The sequence below is a fragment of the Salvelinus fontinalis genome, chromosome 9 (assembly GCF_029448725.1).
Source record: "Salvelinus fontinalis isolate EN_2023a chromosome 9, ASM2944872v1, whole genome shotgun sequence".
Lineage (NCBI taxonomy): Eukaryota > Metazoa > Chordata > Actinopteri > Salmoniformes > Salmonidae > Salvelinus > Salvelinus fontinalis.
Genome location: NC_074673.1, coordinates 7910361 through 7932488, shown reverse-complemented (window position 1 = coordinate 7932488; position 22128 = coordinate 7910361). Strand labels below are relative to the sequence as shown.

General features: G+C 46.7%; 1 protein-coding gene across 2 annotated transcripts in view; it reads left to right on the top strand.

The window, feature by feature from the left end:
• The first annotated feature begins 2220 nt into the window (after positions 1-2220).
• Positions 2221-22128, top strand: part of LOC129861987 (filamin-C-like) — a 40930-nt gene continuing 21022 nt past the window's right edge. Inside the window, exons 1-18 of one of the 2 annotated variants that reach the window (XM_055933240.1) lie at positions 2221-3066; positions 8534-8782; positions 12652-12749; positions 14426-14582; positions 14912-15108; positions 15338-15500; positions 15911-16111; positions 16336-16470; positions 17452-17589; positions 17896-18022; positions 18217-18353; positions 18557-18750; positions 19268-19525; positions 19765-19888; positions 20185-20345; positions 20530-20911; positions 21278-21540; positions 21780-22058. In XM_055933240.1, coding sequence (XP_055789215.1) covers positions 2682-3066; positions 8534-8782; positions 12652-12749; positions 14426-14582; positions 14912-15108; positions 15338-15500; positions 15911-16111; positions 16336-16470; positions 17452-17589; positions 17896-18022; positions 18217-18353; positions 18557-18750; positions 19268-19525; positions 19765-19888; positions 20185-20345; positions 20530-20911; positions 21278-21540; positions 21780-22058 — 3648 coding nt within the window. In that variant the 5' untranslated portion in view covers positions 2221-2681. The remainder of the gene's footprint in view (positions 3067-8533; positions 8783-12651; positions 12750-14425; positions 14583-14911; positions 15109-15337; positions 15501-15910; positions 16112-16335; positions 16471-17451; positions 17590-17895; positions 18023-18216; positions 18354-18556; positions 18751-19267; positions 19526-19764; positions 19889-20184; positions 20346-20529; positions 20912-21277; positions 21541-21779; positions 22059-22128) is intronic. The other variant, XM_055933241.1, reaches the window with a different exon arrangement.

Sequence of the window (22128 nt, the reverse complement as noted above, 5' to 3'; positions counted from 1 at the left end):
GCAGGTTTCTGGGGGCGATAAAATAGCTTCAAGGTATAATGTACAGACAAAGATATGGTAGGATGTGAATACAGTGGAGGTAAACCTAGGTATTGAGTGATGATGAGAGAGATATTGTGTGGAGATATTGAGAGATATTGTATCATCGCATGTGTGGGTGGTGGAACTGAAAGGTTGGATAAGGTATAATGAGCAGGGCTAGAGGCTCTACAGTGAAATACGCCAATAAACACTAACCAGAACAGCAATGGACAAGGCATATTGACATTAAGGAGAGGCATGTGAGGTTGGTTGGGGTCACGGCGATTCAGACAGCTAGCCGGGCCATGGGTAGCAAGCTGGCAGAGGATGGAGGTCTGTTTTTATCCACCTCGCGCATTTCCGTCGGCAGATTAGTGGGGTTCCGTGTGGTAGAGGGGACAAAACCAATTGGCAAAATAGATATAGTTATAGTGACCTAAGAAAATTGTCCGATAAACCTATTCAGATAGCAGCGGATAAGACAGCTAACGATTAGCGGGCCGCAGATGGGCGTTCAGGTTACGTCGCGACGGAGGGGCCAGTTGGATAACTCCCTCGGGCAGATAACGTCGGTAGTCCAGTCGTGAAGGGCCGGTGGGGCTCCGTATCGGCAGTAAAACAGTGTCCGGATAGGTGATTGTAGCCCAGGAGTGGCTGATGGAACTCTTCAGCTGGCTAGCTCCAGAATAATTGATGTTTGCTCCAGGAAAGACGTAAGCCAATAGTCACTCGGATAGCAGCTAGCTAGTTGCAAGATCCAGGTGTAAATGTCCAGAGCTTGCGGTAGAAATCCGAGAATATGGAGAGAAAATAGGTCTGGTATGCTCTGGTCTGAGTCGCTTTGTACAAAACTGGCGATAGCTTTTTGAGCTAAAGGATAGCTGATGACTGCCAACCGTGGCTGAATACTAACGTTAGCCAGTGAACTGGCTAGCTTCTGGCTAGCTTCTGGCTAGCTTCTGTTGTGGATTTCAGATTTGAGGTGAATAATACTTCTTTTTTTTATTGGTGAGGCGGGTTGCAGGAGAGTGTTTTGAAGTTGAGTTTTTATAAGAAAAAGATATGCGAAGAAAATATGTAAATATATATATACACGGGACACGACAAGACGAGGACAAAGGACGTCTGACTGCTATGCCATCTTGGAAATCTCTGGACTTTGTCTTTTACCAGATCTTCTGTATACCACCCCTACATTGTCACAACACAACTGATTGGCTCAAACGCATTATAAAGGAAAGAAATTCCACAAATTAACTTTTAAGAAGGCACACGTGTTAATTAAAAGACATTCCAGGTGACTACCTCATGAAGCTGGTTGAGATAATGCCAAGAGTGTGCAAAGCTGTCATCAAGGCAAAGGGTGGCTATTTGAAGAATCTCAAATGTAAAATATATTTAGATTTGTTTAACACTTTTTTGGTTACTACATGATTCCATATGTGTTATTTCATAGTGTTGATGTCTTCACTGTTATTCTTCAATATAGAAAATAGTAAAAGTAAAGAAAAACCCTTGAATAAGTAGATGTTCTAAAACTTTGGACCGGTAGTGAACATTCATATTATTTTTAAAGAATATCTGTGAAATAATTTGCATACAGGGAGGCACCAGCTAATTTAGTCACAATGCGGAAACATTGAATGGATACCATTTTAAATATTATGTACGGACATGACACCACAAACCTTGATCGAATAGGCTACTGATTTATTGATGTCAGCTCAAGGCTTCTAAACGAGGCTTCTGTGTAGGACATCTCATCAATAATAAATAATGTTTTAAGGATTTATTAACAAAGTGGTAAAAGGCCAATAGGCGATATAACAACATAAATATAGTATAGCCTAATCCACAACGACATGAGCCACATATTAAAACCCACTTGATTTTAGGATGCGTCATTATCTTTTCTTGTCTAAATTGTTTAATAATTCAGGAGTCCGAGCCCTGATCATAACACACTAGGTTACTTCACAACAACCAAGACGTCCCGGCCTCCCACCACCCAAAGCAGAGTGGCTAAAAATACAATGCGCTGTCACAACTGTTGCTCTGGGTGGGGGTCCACCAATCACTGCCCGATTATTCTTTACGGCCAATCCTGACTCACCCCGTTATCCATATGGATTAGAAAATAGCCTATGATTGTAGTTATGACTATGGGGTCTACGACGGGTGTGACGTGACCTCAGGGTCTCTTTATATACCCCACTCTTGCCCACCGCACACCATTTAAGTTTAACCAACAGACTCCAGTGAACTACAGTGCTACTCTACTCCTCAAGTGCTATAGAGCGAACTGGACTGAAGAACCATTTTTCAAAAAGCGACATTCTTCTCTGAGCATATCTATTAAGAGGCAGCGACTACATTTGTCAAGCCACTGCCAATTAAAAACCAGCGACAGGCTGCGTTGCAGTAACAAGGACTGTAAATCGGATCAATTCATCATTGTCCTGACAAGAAGAGGCTTCTTCACAAGGACATCCGAAAAGCCTCCGGGACACTTTTTTTAAAACTCTCTTCTCCAAGTTTTGAACTTTTACCACAGCAAGTGCGCTCGAGCTTGACATCGACACGCTAAACTTTTTTTGCAGATAACTTCACACATCGGTCTGACTTGCTGTATAAAAAGGGACACACGGAAAACCGCCAACATGACGAGCAATAACACACATTACTACGACGACAGCCAGCCACCACAGCACTACCAGGGCACTGACAACTTCGAGGGGGACGAGGAAGACGAGATGCCGGCTACCGAGAAAGATCTGGCTGAGGATGCCCCATGGAAGAAAATCCAGCAGAACACCTTTACAAGGTGGTGCAACGAGCACCTCAAGTGCGTCAATAAGACCGTGACAGACCTCCAGAAGGATTTTGGCGACGGGTTAAAGCTCATTGGGCTCCTGGAAGTTCTGAGCCAGAAAAAGATGTACAAAAAACACCACATCAGACCCAATTTCCGACAGATGAAACTGGAAAATGTGTCCGTCGCTCTGGAGTTTTTGGACAGGGAACACATCAAGTTGGTGTCTATTGGTAAGTGACAAGTGAGCGAGCTTTTGGGCTGGAATGTTTTTAATTAATTTTTGAGAGAGAGAGAGAGAGAGAGAGAGAGAGAGAGAGAGAGAGAGAGAGAGAGAGAAAGAGAAAGAAAGAAAGACGAATAGGGGGCTGGAATGTTTTTAATTAATCTTTGAGAGAGAGAGACAGAGATAGAGAAAGGAGAGAGAAAGAAAGAGAAAGAAAGACAATGGAATAGGAATAAGGGGAGGATGAGAGTCCAGTGTATAATCTGGAGGCCAGACAGGATAGAGCAGCACATTATTTTGACAAAATGTTACAAAATTATAGATTTGTTTTTTACTGATACATGAAACCATGCATTATTAATTAGTACATTGTAAATTAGTTATTGACTGTCAGTGTCATTTCACAAAATCTTTGGGCTTGCCTTATGATGGCATGCACATAACTCTCTGTGATGAATACACATAACTCTCTGTGATGAATACACATAACTCTCTGTGATGAATACACATAACTCTCTGTGATGAATACACATAACTCTCTGTGATGAATACACATAACTCTCTGTGATGAATACACATAACTCTCTGTGATGAATACACATAACTCTCTGTGATGAATACACATAACCCTCTGTGATGAATACACATAACTCTCTGTGATGAATACACATAACCCTCCGTGCATCAGTCACATAATACTTACTAAAACAGGGGAATAATGTGTTTTTCACAATAGCAGATCTTAGATTGTCGACCACATATTATTGAGAGAGACCCGTTTGAATCGTTCTGCTGAGTGACTCAGCTTGAGTCTAAACATCCATCTAGACTAACAGTATTCTGTTTTACACAGACTATTACAGCGGTACTGTCAGGCTGGGCTCTGGGCTCTGCGCTCTGCTGGGTGGAAATTCACTAGGACTGTGTTAATGAGAAAGACACACACACACACACACACACACACACACACACACACACACACACACACACACACACACACACACACACACACACACACACACACACACACACACCCCTCTCACTCTACAAACACTCCACACCTCATAATCACACCAGTTAAAGGTCAGAAGAGTCATGCCAGAAGTTTGTTAGGGGGAGAGGAAAGGGAGAGAGCTCCTTTTAACTCCCCACCCCATAGTCCCTGGTCCCAGACATGTTAGGACTGTAGGACAATTCCTATGATCATTGTCATGTCATTGATTTCATTGTGACTGTCAGGCTAGGCTGGTCCCAGATTTCCTATGGTGGTTTAGTTGGCTACATAGCCCATACAGACCAGCTTAACAGTAGGTGCATGGTTATCCTCTGGGATCCCTCTGTGTGTGGAGGGGAGGGTTCGGCTGGCTGAGGGCATGTGTCCTGGTTTGGGATAAGAGTGATAAGCATGGAGGTATTGTGTCCACAGAGGTAGCTAAGCCCTGGGAGGAGTAATTGAGTTATAGATAGCTGGACCCTGACCCCTGGACATTGCACTCCCTTCCTTCAGGGATTTAGATGGAGAGAGATAGATATACCATAGCAGAGTGTGTGTAGGTCTATGTTTGTGAGGTAAGAAGGGACTCTGGACATGTTGTCACAGTCATAGAAGTACATCTGGATAGACCCATGACCTTGGTGATAGACCCATGACCTTGGTGATAGACCCATGACCTTGGTGATAGACCCATGACCTTGGTGATAGACCCATGACCTTGGTGATAGACCCTGGTGATTGCTGCTACAGTGTCTCTGAACAGGAGAAGCTCCAGAAGTCCTGTTTATTTAATTTCTCTCAATGTTTCTCATTTGTCTAGTTTATGTTTAGTATGTTTGTTAGATTTTACTGCACGGTCGGAACTAGAAGCACAAGCATTTCGCTACACTCCCATTAACATCTGCTAACCATGTGTATGTGACCATTAACATATGCTAACCATGTGTATGTGACCATTATCATATGCTAACCATGTGTATGTGACCATTGACATATGCTAACCATGTGTATGTGACCATTAACATCTGCTAACCATGTGTATGTGACCATTAACATATGCTAACCATGTGTATGTGACCATTAACATCTGCTAACCATGTGTATGTGACCAATAACATCTGCTAACCATGTGTATGTGACCATTAACATCTGCTAACCATGTGTATGTGACCAATAACATCTGCTAACCATGTGTATGTGACCATTAACATCTGCTAACCATGTGTATGTGACCATTAACATCTGCTAACCATGTGTATGTGACCATTAACATCTGCTAACCATGTGTATGTGACCAATAACATCTGCTAACCATGTGTATGTGACCATTAACATCTGCTAACCATGTGTATGTGGCCAATAACATCTGCTAACCATGTGTATGTGACCATTAACATCTGCTAACCATGTGTAAGTGACAAATAACATTTGATTTGATTTGAGTGTGTTTACTTAAACCATGTCATCATTAAGGTTTTGGAATGGAGAAGAGAAACCCAACCTCATATTTCACTAACAATAAGAGTTATTAAACACCTGACTGTCTGTCTCTCTGCCGTGCTGATTGATTACTCTCCCTCCACACGGCCCGGTGAAATTCCCGGTGTGACCGCCGCTTTGAGCGGGGGCTTGTGAAGGGCACGGCATGAGTATGTGTGTCATGATGCCCGAGGGAACTCTTTTCGGACTATCGACCTCACGCCTAAGGAATGTCCCAAGGTTCTGCAGTATAGTGTCAGTAAAGAGGTTAGGGGTCACCCCCCTCCTAATGCCCAGGTCTGTGTGTGGGTTGGGGAGCGGCAGGCGGTATCCCTGCGACCAGGTCTGTGTGTGGGTTGGGGAGCGGCAGGCGGTATCCCTGCGACCAGGTCTGCGTGTGGGTTGGGGAGCGGCAGGCGGTATCCCTGCGACCAGGTCTGTGTGTGGGTTGGGGAGCGGCAGGCGGTGTCCCTGCGACCAGGTCTGTGTGTGGGTTGGGGAGCGGCAGGCGGTATCCCTGCGACCAGGTCTGTGTGTGGGTTGGGGAGCGGCAGGCGGTATCCCTGCGACCAGGTCTGTGTGTGGGTTGGGGAGCGGCAGGCGGTATCCCTGCGACCAGGTCTGTGTGTGGGTTGGGGAGCGGCAGGCGGTATCCCTGCGACCAGGTCTGTGTGTGGGTTGGGGAGCGGCAGGCGGTATCCCTGCGACCAGGTCTGTGTGTGGGTTGGGGAGCGGCAGGCGGTATCCCTGCGACCAGGTCTGTGTGTGGGTTGGGGAGCGGCAGGCGGTATCCCTGCGACCAGGTCTGTGTGTGGGTTGGGGAGCGGCAGGCGGTATCCCTGCGACCAGGTCTGTGTGTGGGTTGGGGAGCGGCAGGCGGTATCCCTGCGACCAGGTCTGTGTGTGGGTTGGGGAGCGGCAGGCGGTATCCCTGCGACCAGGTCTGTGTGTGGGTTGGGGAGCGGCAGGCGGTATCCCTGCGACCAGGTCTGTGTGTGGGTTGGGGAGCGGCAGGCGGTATCCCTGCGACCAGGTCTGTGTGTGGGTTGGGGAGCGGCAGGCGGTATCCCTGCGACCAGGTCTGTGTGTGGGTTGGGGAGCGGCAGGCGGTATCCCTGCGACCAGGTCTGTGTGTGGGTTGGGGAGCGGCAGGCGGTGTCCCTGCGACCAGGTCTGTGTGTGGGTTGGGGAGCGGCAGGCGGTATCCCTGCGACCAGGTCTGTGTGTGGGTTGGGGAGCGGCAGGCGGTGTCCCTGCGACCAGGTCTGTGTGTGGGTTGGGGAGCGGCAGGCGGTATCCCTGCGACCAGGTCTGTGTGTGGGTTGGGGAGCGGCAGGCGGTATCCCTGCGACCAGGTCTGTGTGTGGGTTGGGGAGCGGCAGGCGGTATCCCTGCGACCTTGTCAGCTTTGACAGAAACAGGACACGATAACGGTGGCGCTGCCGTTCCTCTCCTGACGCCTGCTGTCTGTTCAGGCTTAGACACAGCAACACCAAGCTCTGGGTGAACGGTGAACAACACGACACAGGGTGAACACAAACCTTTACATGACTTTTCTGTGTTGGCACAGCAACCTACAAATACTCAAGGAATTGACACTGAGGAATGAGGATAGTAAAAAAAAACACCCGTCTCACTGGCACACACTGTTTGTTCCTTTGACCGCATGACCACATGGCATACAGCTGTCCACAAAGCCTGAGACGCCATTATTATGAACAGCACCTGGCCATGCCAGTCAGTCTAATGGTCCTCATCAAACAGCACTGTAGTGTCCAGTAGCAGAGGTCACTGACCCACAGTACAATAAATAGATATCACAGTCAGAGATAGACAAGTCACATGACCACCACCCTCTCCACTTACTACAACTGTTTCTAAACGGCCTCTACCTTTCTGTCCAATGAGGTTATATCTTGGGCAATATTTCTGTCCAGAAAGTTTAGTGTAGCTTTTTACGTGTTGTGGTACACTTTACCCTGTCCGGTTTACTCTCTACTCTAAACCAATGAAGGACGTTATTATGTAACGGTTTGGTTGAAGTTGAGATGACTACTCTTAAGAATACACTGGTTAAGTTTTTAGGTATACTTTATTGTCTGCTACTTAGTGCTTCTTCATTGATTTATCTCATACTGAAGGTCACTGTTACTAAAGTGCTTTAGAAGCAATTTAAATCCAAGTGCTGTTGACTTACTATGGGTTCCATTTCAACATATGTTGTCAGCTGTTGATCTGTTCTTGTCCATGCTGGTCTGTCTGTCTGTCTGTCTGTCTGTCTGTCTGTCTGTCTGTCTGTCTGTCTGTCTGTCTGTCTGTCTGCCCGTCTGTCTGTCTGTCTGCCCGTCTGTCTGTCTGTCTGTCTGTCTGTCTGTCTGCCCGTCTGTCCGCCCGCCCGTCTGTGGAATACCACGGATACTCGGTCACTTTCCTGACCAGTTAGTTATTGTGTAGCCTAGTACCTGTAGTGGAATTTAACTCTCTATTGAAGACATTAACAGACACAAAACACATTAGATTTCCCTCTTGTGTCCCGTATCCTCCTCTCTCTCTCTCTCTCTCTCTCTCTCTCTCTCTCTCTCTCTCCCTCCCTCTCTCTGTCTCTCTCCCTCTCTCTCTCTCTCTCTCTCTCTCTCTCTCTCTCTCTCTCTCTCTCTCTCTCTCTCTCCCTCTCTCTCTCTCCCTCCCTCTCTCTGTCTCTCTCTCTCTCTCCCTCTCTCTCTCTCTCTCTCTCTCTCTCTCATTTCAATTCAATTTCAATTTAAGGGCTTTATTGGCATGGGAAATATATGTTTACATTGCCAAAGCCAGTGAAATAGATCATAAACGAAAGTGAAATAAACAATAAAACATTTACAGTAAGCATTACACGTACAGAAGTTCCAAAATAATAAAGACATTTAAAATGTCTCTCTCTCTCCCTCCTCCACTCGTAGACATTAAGTCAATCATGGATAGGAAGCTAAATCTGACCCTGGATCTGTATTCCTCTCCCCTCCAGACTCCAAGGCCATCGTGGACGGTAATCTGAAACTGATCCTAGGTCTGATCTGGACTCTGATCCTGCACTACTCCATCTCCATGCCCATGTGGGAGGATGAGGATGATGAGGAGGCTAAGAAACTGACCCCCAAGCAGAGGCTGCTGGGATGGATCCAGAACAAGGTGCCTGAGCTACCCATCAACAACTTCCACCGCGACTGGAGGGATGGCAAGGCCCTGGGAGCCCTGGTAGACAACTGTGCCCCTGGTAAGAACTGACTCAGGAACAGTTTAGTGTGAGGCCCTGGGAGCCCTGGTAGACAACTGTGCCCCTGGTAAGAACTGACTCAGGAACAGTTTAGTGTGAGGCCCTGGGAGCCCTGGTAGACAACTGTGCTCCTGGTAAGAACTGACTCAGGAACAGTTTAGTGTGAGGCCCTGGGAGCCCTGGTAGACAACTGTGCCCCTGGTAAGAACTGACTCAGGAACAGTTTAGTGTGAGGCCCTGGGAGCCCTGGTAGGCAACTGTGCCCCTGGTAAGAACTGACTCAGGAACAGTTTAGTGTGAGGCCCTGGGAGCCCTGGTAGACAACTGTGCCCCTAGTAAGAACTGACTCAGGAACAGTTTAGTGTGAGGCCCTGGGAGCCCTGGTAGGCAACTGTGCCCCTGGTAAGAACTGACTCAGGAACAGTTTAGTGTGAGGCCCTGGGAGCCCTGGTAGACAACTGTGCCCCTGGTAAGAACTGACTCAGGAACAGTTTAGTGTGAGGCCCTGGGAGCCCTGGTAGACAACTGTGCTCCTGGTAAGAACTGACTCAGGAACAGTTTAGTGTGAGGCCCTGGGAGCCCTGGTAGACAACTGTGCCCCTGGTAAGAACTGACTCAGGAACAGTTTAGTGTGAGGCCCTGGGAGCCATGGTAAGTTCAGGGGTCAGTTATGAGTTATTGTGGTGAGAGGTCAGGGGTCAGCTATGAGTTACTGTGCTGAGTGGTCAGGGGTCAGCTATGAGTTACTGTGGTGAGAGGTCAGGGGTCAGCTATGAGTTACTGGTGAGAGGTCAGGGGTCAGATATGAGTTACTGTGCAGAGAGGTCAGGGTCAGATATGAGTTACTGTGGTGAGAGGTCAGGGGTCAGATATGAGTTACTGTGGTGAGAAGTCAGGGGTCAGATATGAGTTACTGTGGTGAGAGGTCAGGGGTCAGATATGAGTTACTGTGGTGAGAGGTCAGGGTCAGATATGAGTTACTGTGGTGAGATGTCAGGGTCAGATATACGTTACTGTGGTGGGAGGTCAGGGTCAGATATGAGTTACTGTGGTGAGATGTCAGGGTCAGCTATGAGTCAATTATTGTATTTGATATGGTATCATGGTATCATTTACACAGCCTGGCGGGGTCAGTAGGCCTCAGTGGTCCTGTTGAGCTAGAGAGAGAGACGGAGAGAGACAGAGAGAGACAGTGAGAGACAGACAGACAGACCGAGAGAGAGAGAGAGAGAGAGAGAGAGAGAGAGAGAGAGAGAGAGAGAGAGAGATCGACAGACAGTGAGAGAGAGAGAGAGAGAGAGAGAGAGAGAGAGAGATAGAGAGAGAGAGAGAGAGAGAGAGAGAGAGAGAGAGAGAGAGAGATCGACAGACAGAGAGAGATTCGAGAGAGAGAGATTGAGATCGACAGAGAGAGAGAGAGAGAGATTGACAGACAGTGAGAGAGAGAGAGAGATTGAGAGAGATCGAGAGAGAGAGAGAGATCGACAGACAGAGAGAGAAAGAGATTGACAGACAGACAGAGAGAGAGAGAGAGAGAGAGAGAGCGATAGAGAGAGATTGACAGAGAGATAGAGAAAGAGACAGACAGACAGACAGACAGACAGACAGACAGACAGACAGATAGAGGACGTCCCTGCCAGCTGTCTGTGACTGAGTGAAGGAGCTCTCTCAGGCCCAGAGGTCGTAAGCCTGGCTTTAGTGTTTATAGCCTCCACACATAGCAACGCCAAATTTGGGCACGATTCCTCTTCATCTGCCAAGGGACATGTGCTTAGATGCTTGAGGTTTAAAAACAGCCTGTTCTGTGCTGGAAATGCATGAGGATGAGCTTTGGAGCAGGAGTGCCAAGATTCACAAGGATGACTCGTCGACTTGAAAGCACTCCAATTTGACCAGAGGTTACAGCACACTCTGACCCTCTGACACGAAGCCTTAGAAAGACTCCTTTTTTGTGTTCTAGAATAGAGAGAGGAGTCTAGAACACTGTGGTTGACTGTTTACATGGCTAGAAATCCTGGAATATGTTACAGCAGCCCTCCAACACCCAGCTAGCTACAGATGATGTGACCATACAAGGACATGGTTCTTTCTTGAACCCCTAACATCATTTAGAAAGTTGACAAATCCGTCTCCAGTCCAATCCTTAGTTAGGCTTATGTCGTTAGTTAGGCATTTCTCTAGACTGACCGCTGGTAGGTTTTATTTGGAGATAACAGGTGTAAAACAAGAAGAATCATCTCCTCCTTTGTTTGGGACTATTTCTCCTGTATCCCTGACGATAATCTTCCGTGTCCAATTGAAATGTAATAAAGCTCTGAAATATTATATTTTGGGTTGGAGGAGACCAGGCTTAAGGTCCAAAGCTGAAATCACTTGGAACTTGAAACACAGAATGTTCTCCTTCTACGGTAGTTCTACTGTCCTAATGCAATTCCTTTCAGAAGATCCAACCTTACTCCACCCAAACGTTGGGGATTTTTAAATCATAATGTTATTGTCGGTGACAGTGAATTAACCACGATATGATGCATACACGCCCATTGTTTTCGAGTTGCCATAGTAACGTTACAGTGATATTACACGGCAGCTCCGCGGCGTGTCCGGTAATAACAAGATAAAAGACTCCTGTTGAGCGACTGGCTCTTTGTTTCAGGGAACTCACTGCACAGCTAACAGCTAATCCACTTTAAGCATTAGCAGCACACGGCAGTTTTAGCACGTAGAAATACAACCACACTCCGGTCAACCTGTCACAGACCCATTGACTTGAATGAGAATGCTCATTCTAGTACGTCTATTTCGTTGGGCGTTAGCCTGTCTGCTTTAGCCTTCCGTGTCCGACAGGGAAAGTACAAATACGTCTGTTGCTTTCGTTGTTTTGAAATTCGTAGGCCTTCCATCGAAGGCTAGCTAGGCACCTATCTATACAAACTGGAGCAGAGCAGCGTGGGTAAATACAGGGTCACATGGGGTGGTAGGGTGTTAGTAGCAGTTAGTAGTAGTAGCAGTTAGTAGTAGTAGTAGTAGTAGTAGTAGTTAATAGTAGTAGTAGTAGTAGTAGTAGTAGTTAATAGTAGTAGTAGTAGTAGTAGTAGTAGTAGTAGTAGTAGTAGTTAATAGTATTAGTAGTAGTAGTAGTAGTAGTAGTAGTAGTTAATACTAGGGTAGTAGTGATGAAGTTGTTTCTGTGACCAGATGGGACACTGTTATATTTCTGCACAGTCGTAACCCCAATCCCATTCTAAAACCCCTATCTCTCCCTCCTTCCTCCCCCTCTCTCCTGTCTCTCTCCCTCCTTCCGCCCCCTCTCCCTCTCTCCTGTCTCTTCCCTCTCTCCCTCCTTCCTCCCCCTCTCTCCTGTCTCTCTCCCTCCTTCCGCCCCCTCTCCCTCTCTCCTGTCTCTTCCCTCTCTTCCTCCCCCTCTCCCTCTCTCCTGTCTCTCTCTCTCTCTCCCTCCTTCCTCCCCCTCTCCCTCTCTCCTGTCTCTCTCCCTCCTTCCTCCCCCTCTCCCTCTCTCCTGTCTCTTCCCTCTCTCCCTCCTTCCTCCCCCTCTCCCTCTCTCCTGTCTCTCTCCCTCCTTCCTCCCCCTCTCCCTCTCTCCTGTCTCTTCCCTCTCTCCCTCCTTCCTCCCCCTCTCCCTCTCTCCTGTCTCTTTCCTCTCTCCCTCCTTCCTCCCCCTCTCCCTCTCTCCTGTCTCTCCTGTCTCTCTCCCTCCCCCTCTCCCTCTCCCCTGTCTCTTCCCTCTCTCCCTCCCTCCTCCCCCTCTCCCTCTCTCCTGTCTCTTCCCTCCTTCCTCCCCCTCTTCCCTCTCTCCCTCCCTCCTCCCCCTCTCCCTCTCTCCTATCTCTTCCCTCCCTCTCTCCCTGTAGGTCTGTGTCCCGACTGGAAGGCCTGGGACCCTAACCACCCTGTGGAGAATGCCAGAGAGGCCATGCAGCAGGCTGACGACTGGCTGGGCGTGCCCCAGGTAAGACACACTACTCTGGGGTGACAGTTCCAGGGAAAGCCCCATGAAGCCACACGTAGTGGAGCCAGTGACTGAGGTTTACTTTAAGTTTTGGTTGGTGGTTAATATGCACTGAGAAGTAATCGGTCTTTATACTACAATGTATTACTTTTGGTTTGTTATTCAGTGAACACTTTAACAAGATGTGTTTGTTAATGATGTGTTTGTAAATGATGTGTTTGTAAATGATGTGTTTGTAAATAATGTGTTTGTAAATAATGTGTTTGTAAATAATGTATTTGTAAATGATGTATTTGTAAATAATGTGTTTGTAAATAATGTGTTTGTAAATGATGTGTTTGTAGGAGTGTTTAGATGCACATTCAATACTAAGATGCTAAGGTGTAGATTTGTTAGTTTCTCTAAGGTGTAGATTTGTTAGATTCTCTAAGGTGTAGATTTGTTCGTTTTTCTAAGGTGTAGATTTGTTAGTTTCTCTAAGGTGTAGATTTGTTAGTTTCTCTAAGGTGTAGATTTATTAGTTTCTCTAAGGTGTAGATTTGTTAGATTCTCTAAGGTGTAGATTTGTTCGTTTTTCTAAGGTGTAGATTTGTTAGATTCTCTAAGGTGTAGATTTGTTAGTTTCTCTAAGGTGTAGATTTATTAGTTTTTCTAAGGTGTAGATTTGTTAGATTCTCTAAGGTGTAGATTTGTTAGATTCTCTAAGGTGTAGATTTGTTAGATTCTCTAAGGTGTAGATTTATTCGTTTTTCTAAGGTGTAGATTTGTTAGATTCGCTAAGATGTAGATTTGTTAGTTTCTCTAAGGTGTAGATTTGTTAGTTTTACAAGGTGTAAATTTATTAGATTCTCTAAGGTATAGATTTGCTAGATTCTCTTCTGAAACGGAATCTGTGAGCTGTGCTATTTGTGTGGGGGTTTCTCTACTTGTTTATCTGACACAGCGTGCATAGCCTGGGTTAAGAAGGACCATTAGTGACATGGCATAGCCTTAGGGTGAATATTGAGCATGGATTCCCAGGCCTAGGGGGCTGAATTATCCCCAGGCTGAGGGCTGTACCATGGGCTGTAGATGAGGTGTGGGAGAGGGCTTGGCTCAGGGCTAAATCCCCTGACTGCATGGCTTACTGAGGCCGCAGTCCTGCTGTACCAGGGTTAAATATAGACAGACAGCTTTACACCAGACTGATACTACCAACATGGCAGAGGGAGGGAGAAGGAAGAGGAGAGAGGCAATGGAATAGAATAGATTATAAATACATTATAAATAGTATCTATGCAATGTCCCTTCACATTGGTATACAGAACAAACAATAGGTACATGTCTTTCTCCCTGTCTGTCTGTCTGTCTGTCTCCCTGTCTGTCTCCCTGTCTGTCTCCCGGTCTCCCTGTCTGTCTGTCTGTCTGTCTGTCTGTCTGTCTGTCTGTCTGTCTGTCTGTCTGTCTGTCGGTCTGTCTCCCTGTCGGTCTCCCTGTCGGTCTCCCTGTCTGTCTGTCTGTCTGTTTGTCTGTCTCCCTGTCTGTCTGTCTGTCTCCCTGTCGCTCTGTCTGTCTCCCTGTCTGTCTGAAAACAGTTGTGCTATGAACTCTGCTCCCCAAGGAGCAAATGGGTTTAAGTCAAGTTAGACAATTGTGGTTGTACAGTGTTAACCTTACACCCTCTGCTTGTTGCCTAGGTGATCGCCCCTGAGGAGATTGTAGATCCGGATGTGGATGAACACTCAGTGATGACCTACCTGTCCCAGTTCCCCAAGGCTAAGCTGAAGCCTGGCGCCCCCCTCAAACCTAAAGGCGTTCAGCTGTACCCCAACAAGGCCAAGGCATACGGACCTGGTGGGTGCTCACTGAGATAGAAACCATGAACAGTGTAGTTCAATCAGGACTTGGGTTGCAAAATTCCGGAAATATTCCCAAAATCCCCATGTTTCTCAGGAATCTCGGTTGCAGGATTCTCGGGAATCAGGAGGCAATAAGCAGCGAAGGAAACCTCCAACCAGGATTTCAGAAACATGGCAATAGTCTGGTTTATTAACGGCCAGGAACTTTGAGAACGTTTCTGGGTATTTGCAACCCAAGCAAGCAACTGATAAGCATCATTTATTGTTTTATATACATAGACTCAAACATATCTAACTCGCTATCTCCCACTCTCCCTCCCGTAGGTATTGATTCCCATGGAAACATGGTTCTGAAGCCAGCCGTGTTCACAGTGGAGACTCTGCAGGCAGGTCAGGCTGAGGTGCTGGTCTATGTGACCGATCCTGAGGGACACACTGAGGAGGCTACGGTGGTCTTTAACAATGACAAAAACAGGACCTACACTGTCACTTACGTACCCAAGGTTGAGGGTGTCCACAAGGTAAACAAACTGCCGCCATCAATATCCCGTGTAGATTTATGTTATGTATTGTTTACGTTACTTTACTAAAACTGTACATTACTTTACATATTTTTTCTTGACTTGATTTGACTTAACCTTTTACTTGTCTTTATTTTACAATCTACACGTCTCATCGTCACAATGTACCACGAGAGCATTGGAAAACTTACAGGAACATTTGAATGTCCCCCCCCCCCCCCCCCCTCAGGTAAAAGTGCTGTTTGCAGGGCAAGACATTGACAAGAGTCCCTACACAGTGAACGTTGCCAAGGCCATGGGTGATCCCAACAAGGTCCAGGCCAGAGGACCAGGGCTGGAACCTACCGGCAACGTGGCCAACAAACCCACCTATTTCGACATCTACACTGCAGGTAAGGAGCGGGAAGTCAACAATGTTGGAACTTCAACAAGGTTGGACAAGAAACACACTAACACTGATCAGACAAGTTGCTGGCTAAACTGGAGAAACTAGAAGGAACCCAAACATTTAGTGAGGATGCTACAGCAGCCCCTGAATTATTGACATATTTTTGTTGTAGTGTACAGGGCCTTTACTAGTCCTGTATTAGCAGACCGATATAGCCATCTGTAGCGCCGGCAACATTTCTTTTTACCCCCAAACAACTTCCTGCGGCTATGCATTTACTCTGAGGGCCCACAACACAACAATGTCCATGCATGTTTCCTTGTTTTGATCGCATGGTTTGTCCATATTTCCTTGTTTTGATCACATGGTTGATTAACAGCATTTTGATTGGTGTCTTCCTGTTGTCTTGTACAGGTGCTGGTAATGGTGATGTGAGCGTTGTCATCGTGGACCCTGAGGGGAAGAAAGACACAGTGGAACTGATCTTGGAAAACAAGGGGGACAGTGTTTTCCGTTGCACCTACCGGCCCATGTTGGAGGGCCCCCACACCATCCACATCCTGTTCGCGGGTCAGGAGATCCCCAAGAGCCCCTTCAAAGTTCAAATCGCAGAGGGTGAGTTAGCACTGAGCTAACCAACTGTCACTAACTATCACCAACTGTCACTACAAAAATATCTGTTGTACAATTGTTTCGTTCCGTTGTTGATCTGTCACTCTCTAGTTCTACAGTCTACAGCTATCTCGATCCCTCGGCGGTACTAACAGGTTGTCACGACGACTAAGACCAGCTAGTGTACTATGTTAAAGTTAAATTAACATCCTGTCTGTGATTTGTAGCTCCTCCCTCTATGGTGGGTCCTCCTCCAGTTCAGATTATCCCCCAGTCTTCCTTCACCTCTCCCGGGGGGGAGAAGGGGCCAGCGGGCAAGAAAGGGGGTGTCCCTACCCCCACAGGCAAAAAGGGTCGACCAAGTTAGTATGGGCCCTCCAGGTGGACGCCTGCGCCCGTTTTGCCCGCTGATATGCTAGCCGTGCCCCACCGTCCCTGTGCACTATACTCTATGCCATTTGCCCTATGCCTTGCAGATGCCCTGTATGCTTCCTGTGACGGGGGCAGCGCTATACCATCTGAGTGCCTTGCTTGGGCGCCTGCCGCCTCGCCTGTGGCAGCTTGTTGTCGGAGACAGATATTTCTAGCCCTATTTTGTAGCATAGTGAATGTTCTTGTAAGAAACTATCCAGGAAAGTTAGTCTTTGTGAGCCAGTGCTTCACAGATTGCCTTACGAAATGCAGTGTCAAATGTTTATTGCTTGCTGTGATTCCTTGATCTTGGGTTAGCATTCATAGGTTTGATTGCTTCAAACTAATGAGTATAGCCAAGCCTGCAATCAGCGCTTACATGAAATGTCATTTTGTCAGTTGATGCCTGGAATCGCCATTCATGTTTTGATGCTGCAACCATTACATGATTGTGTATTATATAATGTGACTGTCCTACATTCAGCACTGTGCTATTCCTCCCATGCTGCATTGTGTTCATAGCTGACATCCTATGGGAATTGATTGACTGGTGATGTTCTGTATCCTTCAAGAAGTCATTCTTTGCAGCTTCTTGTTTGCATATGGCGTTATACCCGTATGTGAATGTCTATCTATCTATCTATCTATCTATCTATCTATCTATCTATCTATCTATCTATCTATCTATCTATCTATCTATCTATCTATCTATCTATCTATCTATCTATCTATCTGTCTATCTATCTATCTATCTATCTATCTATCTATCTATCTATCTATCTATCTATCTATCTATCCAGCTATACATCCATCCATCTATCTATCTTGCTGCCACTAATATGACCCAGCTCCTGTCAGCTCCAATAGGTCCTATACTGTTAGGCCAGTCTATGTTCCACTGTCCTTAACCACCCCTCTCTCTCCTTCTCCAGCCATCAATGCCAACGCGTGTCGTGCTACGGGCCGAGGCCTCCAGCCTAAGGGGGTGAGGGTGAAGGAGGTGGCAGACTTCAAGGTTTTCACCAAGGGAGCCGGCAGCGGAGAGCTCAAGGTCTCAGTGACTGGACCAAGTGAGTCAGCACTTTTCTCTCTCTCCTCCTATCTCTTCTCTTTTCTCTCTTCTCTCTCTCCTTTCTCTCTTCTCTGTCTTCTCTCTCTCCTCCTTTCTCTCTTCTCTCTCTCCTCCTTTCTCTCTCTCCTTTCTCCTTTACTATTTTATAATCCTCAATCATCTCTCTCTGGTAACTCTCTCTTCATACAACTTGCTGATCTTCTCTTTAATATTTCAATGTAATACTTTGGGTCATGGATTTGTGATGTGTATCAGAGGCTACAACAAGGTCCTGTTAATAATCGTGATGTGCTTCTCCTCTCAGGTGGAGCAGAGGCACCAGTGAAAGTTAAGGATATTGGTGATGGTGTCTATGAGTGTGAATATCTCCCTGTCCAGACTGGTAAATACACAGTTAACATCACCTGGGGAGGACAACTCATCCCACGCAGGTGAGCATTATATTATCCACCAACCAGCCCCTGACTCAGTTTAACACAGACAACTTCATACAATACTACTTAGGATTTCTGGTAGTTTTTATCTACCTTAGCACTGATCTGGAATCAGGGTAAGACTATTTGCTAAATGTAAGTGTATACTACGGTTTTATCTTGATTAAAAGTTGTGTCTGTGTCTCCCTCAGTCCCTTCGAAGTGGAGGTGAGTGAGGAGGTTGGCCCTCAGAAGGTGAGAGCTTGGGGCCCCGGCCTGTTGACCGGCCAGGTGGGCAAGTCAGCTGACTTCGTGGTCGAGGCCATCGGCACCGAAGTAGGAACTCTGGGTAAGTCAGGACAAGATGGCCCTGGGGCATTGTGGGTAATGTAGTTGAACCAGTAGAGTAATGGATTAGGTACACTGCTTCTTCTCTGAAGACACCAGTTCAGTTGGTATTCTCACAAGTGTACAAGGGGACATTAACTGGATGCCTCTTGACTGATTAGGAGACTAAAGTCTAAAGTTCTTCATACGCCCTCCTCTCTCTAGGTTTCTCCATCGAGGGTCCGTCCCAGGCTAAGATAGAATGTGACGATAAGGGTGACGGCTCCTGCGATGTCCGCTATTGGCCCACTGAGCCAGGTGACTACGCCGTCCATGTTGTCTGTGATGACGAAGACATCAAGGACAGCCCCTTCATGGCCCACATCCTGCCTGCAGCCAATGACTGCTTCCCTGAGAAGGTTAGCTCCGCCCTTACAGGAGTGGTAGTCTTCATAAAACACGAAAACACACTGATGTGCACACACATAAACACACACAAAAACACAAACTAACACATAAACAAACAAACAAACTAACACAAACAAACAAACAAATAAACTAACACAAAAACACAAACTAACACATAAACAAACAAACAAACTAACACAAACAAACAAATAAACTAACACATAAACAAACAAACAAACTAACACAAACAAATAAACTAACACATAAACAAACAATTAAACTAACACTAAAACAAACAAACAAACTAACACATAAACAAACAAATAAACTAAGACTTAAACAAACAAACTAACACACAAACAAACAAACTAACACATAAACAAACAAACAAACAAACTAACACAAACAAACAAATAAACAAACAAATAAACGAACACATAAACAAACAAACTAACACATAAACTAACAAATAAACTAACACATACATATAAATACATAATAAAAAGTCAGAATATGTTTCATCTGCAGGTGAAAGCTTTCGGTCCAGGTCTGGCGCCCACTGGGGTCATTGTAAACAAACCGGCAGAGTTCACCATCGATGCCCGCGAGGCTGGCAACGGCCACCTCAAGATCTACGCCCAGGATACAGAGGGCGTCACCATCGACATTAAGATCACTGACAAGGGAGACGGCACCTTCCTGTGTGTGTACGTCCCCACCAAGCCCATCAAACACACCATCATCATCACCTGGGGAGACGTCAACGTGCCCAACAGCCCCTTCAGGGTGAGTAGGACCAACTCACTGGGGTTCGAACCCAGATCTCCTGGGCATTACCAGACTTCATTAGCCTGCTGAGTTAAAGGCATTAGGTCAGGGACGGGGAGTCTTCAGGTCTCAGACAGACGAGGCAGTTACGTAAGCTCAGCCACTCTACTCTTTCTTACACTCCACTAGAAATGGATAAGACCACTTTAGGTAGCAACCATAGTGCTGTGTGTCAAGTACTGTGTCTGTGTGTATAGGTGATTGTCGGAGAGGGCTGCCACCCCGCCAAGGTCAAGGTGTATGGTCCAGGAGTGGAGAAGACAGGACTCAAGGCCAACGAGCCCACCTACTTCACTGTGGACTGTGCCGAGGCTGGACAGGGTACGTGTGTGTGAATTCGGAAATACTACTCAAAAGGTTCTTCAGCTTGTTCCTGTAGAAGAACCCTGCAGGGTTCCAGGTAGAAGCTTTTCACCCGGTTAGAACCCAATTAAAAGCATTTCTTCCATAGAGAACTCAGTTGACCATTGTCTTGCACTTGTTCTTGCTAATACCGACCTAACTTTAGTGCCTGCAGCTGTAGAAGATCAGAAATGTATGGCTACTATGGCTACAGTATTATGAGATTTCTTCATATACAGATATAACATGAATGTTTATCCACTGACCTCCCACAGGAGACATTAGCATCGGGATCAAGTGTGCTCCAGGAGTGGTGGGTCCAGCTGAGGCTGACATCGACTTTGACATCATCAAGAACGACAATGACACCTTCACTGTCAAGTACACTCCCCCTGGCGCAGGGAAATACACCATCATGGTGCTGTTCGCTGAGCAGGTAAAACTACATTACCCAGAATCCTTTCGTTGAGGGTTACTGTTACTATGTGGCTTAGCATTACAGCTATAATAATACTTATAACTTCTAAGGATGACCCTAATAGCACAGAAGTTAGATCTGTGTTCAAGTTTTTTATTAAAAGGTTGACAGCAACAAAACTATTCCCATATTTGTTTTCCAGGAAATCCCCATCAGTCCATTCAGAATTAAGGTTGATCCTTCCCATGATGCTGGCAAAGTGAGGGCTGAGGGCCCAGGACTCAACAAGACAGGCGTGGAGGTGGGCACTCCGACCCACTTCACCATCTTTACCAAGGGAGCAGGCAAGGCCAAGCCTGAGGTCCAGTTCACAGCAGCAGGCCTGAAGGGGGAAGCTGTGAGGGACTTTGAGATCATCGACAACCATGACTACTCTTACACCGTCAAGTACACCGCTGTTCAACAGGGTCAGATGATCATCTCCGTCACCCATGGAGGGGACCCCATTCCCAAGAGCCCCTTCAATATTACTGTGGCTCCTCCTATAGATCTGGGAAAGGTCAAGGTTACAGGACTCGACACTAGTAAGTTCTCAACTTTGTACACAATATAAAGTAATGTTGAAGGGGCCCATTCTTGAATTCAGCTCTGCTTTGGTTCTCTTCTCATCAATGACTGCCTGGAGGAGTCAATTGTAAATATTGAATCAAAATTGTGCTGTGACATGTACAGAAGTACATTTTTGATTGCCTTGTCTGAGACTGGACAGCTGTAAACATGTTTTGTTGTTGGCGGTTGATTTACATGTGACCGTGTGGTGGTTGGTGGTTGATTTAAATGTGGCCGTGTGGTGGTTGATTTACATGTGACCGTGTGGTGGTTGGTGGTTGATTTAAATGTGGCCGTGTGGTGGTTGATTTACATGTGTCCGTGTGGTGGTTGTCTTATAGAAGTAGAAGTGGGCAAGGACCAGGAGTTTTCCATCAACACCAAGGGAGCTGGTGGGCAGGGCGAGGTAGCCGTCAAGATGACCTCACCCTCCGGCCGACCAATCCCCTGCAAGCTGGAGTCAGACGCGGCCAATGGCTCCCACTCTGTGAAGTATATCCCCCCAGAGGAGGGGCCTTACAAGGTGGACGTCAGCTACGATGGGAACCCCGTCCCTGGATCCCCCTTCGCAGTGGAGGGAGTGATGCCTGCTGACCCCTCAAAGGTAAAATATAAAAGTCTATAAAATCAGCACTATTACTTTCGCTGAGTGGGTAACACTTCATTTGAAGGATACCTACATAAGAACTTCATAAAACATTCATAACCCATGCATAACACGGTCATAAGCAGTACGTGAGCATACATGCTTATGTCAGCAACCAGACGGCTGTACTGAAGCTTCGCAGTCCAACGGTTCTGACGTTATGAGGCGCACTAATTTCCAATTCCTCTCTCCCTCAGGTACGCGCTTATGGCCCAGGCCTGAAGGGAGGCATTGTGGGTAAACCAGCGCCATTCGCCATCGACACCAAAGGAGCGGGCGCCGGTGGGCTGGGCCTGACGGTGGAGGGGCCTTGCGAGGCTAAGATTGAATGCCAGGACAACGGAGACGGAACCTGCTCAGTTTCCTACTTGCCCACTGAGGCTGGAGAGTACGCCATCAACATCCTGTTTGGAGAGCAGCACATCCCTGGGTCTCCCTTCAAGGCAGCTGTGAAGCCATGTCTCGACCCCAGCAAGGTACACCTCCTATGTGCCTAGTTGTTGATTTATTGATAGGCCTGTTTGTTGTGTATGATTTACAGATACA